Below are 3866 nucleotides of genomic sequence, written 5' to 3' on the forward strand. Positions count from 1 at the left end.
AGATAAATCAAAGACATATGGAGTCTTGTTTACCTAATTCTCAGGGACCTCAAAAATAAAATAAAACATTTAAAGTAAAAAAAAAACAATGGTGAAGAAAGAACTTAAGTAGATTTTAATATTTTATAAGGGAGACTAACTGATACTGCAATGTAGTCTCATCTGCCTTCTCCCTCCGCCCCCCTCTTTTTCATTTAATTGTTTCTAAAAATTGAGTATTGAACGCCTGAGGCAGATTCCTCTTTGCCTTCTCACTGGCTCTCCTCTCCTCACAGCTGTGTACAGTCTGTGCAAGTTGACCGCGAAGGTTTATTCTTTTCACTCCCCTTATAAATTAAAACATGATGCTTTAAGTTCGAGGGTTGGCTGAATATTTCCTGAATGCATGTATCCCAGTGTGGAGAGGAAATTATATGCGAAAAACTCCAGTTTATTTTTTATTGATTAAAAACAACCCCTCAATTTCGATGGACAGTTCAGTGACTCCTAAAGGGCAATGTAATAAAGCTGCATTATTATAATTTCTGTATGTATGCATTTTCATATACTGATGACATTAGGCAAGGGGGAAAAAGCCATGGGGGATGCTCTGTATTTATTATTAGCACAGTATTTGCTTCTTCGGATTGCAAAAGAATGATATGTTTCCTTGAAATGTATCTCATGTGATAGATCATTTATCAGCAGGTGTGTGTCAAGGTTCCCCCCTTTCTTGCCTTTAACTACCCTAAACAGCCACCTGCCGTTCCGGTTTCAGCTTTTGACAGGGTTCTTGAGTTGATCATGAAGGCACAGATGCGCTGTTAATACAGACACTCCCAGGTCCAGCTCCCTTTCACTGTCATTCTCTTTAGCTCTGACAAGTGCGTGGACTTGTTCTTTAGAAAGGATAATCACTGCTGAAAGGTTTAGCCAAATGATGCACGTATATAGAAACTATTCAATTAGAGGACACACCAATAATCTGTGTTTGGGCAGAGGGAGGGGAGGTACAGTGTGTTACTGAGCAGACACGACCAGCAGGATGTGATCATTTCTTAGGAGAAATCTGACGTTTTCCTGAGATATCAGTCATTTTATACTTCCCAACATCGGATAGTTGGGCAATGAGGTCATACTTTATCATACTCTTCAATCTAATAACTTTTATTTTCGTCATGTATTTTCATGAGAAGAAACCTATAATTTAAAGAACATTTTTTTTCCCATCAGAGTTCCAATCAGATGGGGCAATGAGCTCATACATTCTCATGCTCCTCAATAACATGTCTTTTCATGAGTAGAAAACGATAATTTAAGGAACATTTTCCCCCATACGAGTTCCAATCAGATCTATAACGGGCACCTCTGAGGCCAATGTGAATTTTAACAGGCAAGCAGGTGTAATGGCCAAAATATTGCCATTATTACTGAATCTGCCTATATTTAAATGCATCACTCACCAGTCCCCTTACTTGCTATCAGTGACAACGAAGGCTTCTTTTGTGTGACACGCCCCTTACCAAGTATGGCTGGGTTACATCATCACATGATACAATATTTCTGTTTCCTAAGTTTAAAATATAGGCCAAAGTGGGCATGTTGCTAGGTCCCTTTGAGTGTCAGTTCCACAACTGCGGAGGTTTTTACTTCACTCTTACTAAAAAGCCCCGATGTAGGAGTCAATTAGAACCCTGCGTATGACTAACAGCTAAAAATCTGCCTCTTTATTTCTGTTGCAGTTCTGTAACCCACCACGAATGATGAAACCTTCCATAGCCGAGCTGCTGCACAGAGGGAAGATGCTGTGGATTATTCTTCTAAGCACAATCGCTCTGGGCTGGACTACCCCGATCCCCCTGATCGAGGACTCAGAGGAGATAGATGAGCCCTGTTTTGACCCATGCTACTGTGAAGTCAAAGAGAGCCTCTTTCACATACATTGTGACAGTAAAGGATTTACAAATATTAGCCAGATTACCGAGTTCTGGTCCAGACCTTTTAAACTATATCTGCAGAGGAATTCCATGAGGAAATTGTACACCAACAGTTTTCTGCATTTGAATAACGCTGTGTCCATTAACCTTGGAAACAATGCCTTGCAGGACATTCAAACAGGAGCCTTCAACGGCCTTAAGATTTTAAAGAGGCTGTATCTACACGAGAACAAACTAGACGTCTTCAGAAATGACACTTTTCTTGGCTTGGAGAGTCTCGAGTATCTGCAAGCAGATTACAACGTCATCAAACGCATCGAGAGCGGTGCATTTCGGAACCTCAGCAAGCTGAGAGTTCTGATTTTAAATGATAATCTCATCCCCATGCTTCCCACCAATTTATTCAAGGCCGTCTCCCTAACGCATCTGGACCTCCGGGGGAACAGGCTGAAGGTCCTTTTCTATCGAGGGATGCTCGACCACGTCGGCAGGAGCCTGATGGAGCTCCAGCTGGAGGAAAATCCCTGGAACTGTACGTGTGAGATCGTGCAGCTGAAGAGCTGGCTGGAGCGCATCCCTTACACTGCCCTGGTGGGAGACATCACCTGTGAGACCCCCTTCCACTTCCACGGGAAGGACCTGCGAGAAATCCGGAAGACAGAACTCTGTCCCTTGTTGTCCGACTCTGAGGTGGAGGCCAGTCTGGGGATCCCCCACTTGTCATCAAACAAGGAGCACGCGTGGCCAACGAAGCCTTCCTCCATGCTGTCCTCTGTCCATTTCACCGCTTCTTCCGTTGAATACAAGTCCTCAAATAAGCAGCCCAAGCCCACCAAACAGCCCCGGACACCAAGGCCGCCCTCCACCTCCCAAGCTTTCTATCCGGGTCCAAACCAACCTCCCATTGCTCCTTACCAGACCAGACCACCCATTCCTATCATCTGCCCTACTGGGTGTACCTGTAATTTGCACATCAATGACCTTGGCTTGACTGTCAACTGCAAAGAGCGAGGATTTAATAACATTTCGGAACTTCTTCCAAGGCCGCTGAATGCCAAGAAACTCTACCTGAGTAGCAATCTGATTCAGAAAATATACCGTTCCGATTTTTGGAATTTCTCTTCATTGGATCTCTTGCATCTGGGGAACAATCGTATTTCTTACGTCCAGGATGGGGCCTTCATCAACCTGCCCAACCTAAAGAGCCTCTTTCTCAATGGCAACGATATCGAGAAACTGACACCGGGCATGTTCCGAGGCCTACAGAGTTTGCACTACTTGTACTTCGAGTTCAACGTCATCCGGGAGATCCAGCCTGCAGCCTTCAGCCTCATGCCCAACTTGAAGCTGCTCTTCCTCAACAATAACTTGTTGAGGACTCTGCCCACGGATGCCTTTGCGGGCACATCCCTGGCGCGGCTCAACTTGAGGAAAAACTACTTCCTCTACCTTCCCGTGGCTGGTGTTCTCGAACACTTGAACGCCATCGTCCAGATAGACCTCAATGAGAACCCTTGGGACTGCACCTGTGACCTGGTCCCCTTCAAGCAGTGGATCGAAACCATCAGCTCCGTCAGTGTGGTGGGGGACGTGCTGTGCAGGAGCCCCGAGAACCTCACCCACCGGGACGTGCGCACCATTGAGCTGGAAGTGCTCTGTCCCGAGATGATGCACACGGCACCGGCCGGAGCCTCCCCGGCCCAGCCTGGGGAGCCCCACCTTCCGGGGGGGCCGACGAGTGCATCTCCCTATGAGTTCTCTCCCCCGGGGGGCCCGGTGCCTCTGTCCGTGTTGATCCTCAGCCTGCTGGTCCTGTTTTTCTCCGCCGTCTTCGTGGCTGCGGGCCTCTTTGCCTACGTGCTCCGCCGGCGGAGGAAGAAGCTGCCCTTTAGAAGCAAGAGGCAGGAGGGCGTGGACCTCACTGGGATCCAGATGCAATGCCACCGGCTT

The 3866-nt window shown here is 46.8% G+C and overlaps 1 protein-coding gene across 1 annotated transcript in view; it reads left to right on the top strand.

The window, feature by feature from the left end:
- SLITRK3 (SLIT and NTRK like family member 3) overlaps positions 1-3866 on the top strand; it is an 8859-nt gene that overhangs the window by 4250 nt on the left and 743 nt on the right. Inside the window, exon 2 of the mRNA XM_006761348.2 lies at positions 1722-3862. Coding sequence (XP_006761411.1) covers positions 1740-3862 — 2123 coding nt within the window. The 5' untranslated portion in view covers positions 1722-1739. The remainder of the gene's footprint in view (positions 1-1721; positions 3863-3866) is intronic.

The sequence above is a fragment of the Myotis davidii genome, unplaced genomic scaffold, assembly GCF_000327345.1.
Source record: "Myotis davidii unplaced genomic scaffold, ASM32734v1 scaffold777, whole genome shotgun sequence".
Taxonomy (NCBI): domain Eukaryota; kingdom Metazoa; phylum Chordata; class Mammalia; order Chiroptera; family Vespertilionidae; genus Myotis; species Myotis davidii.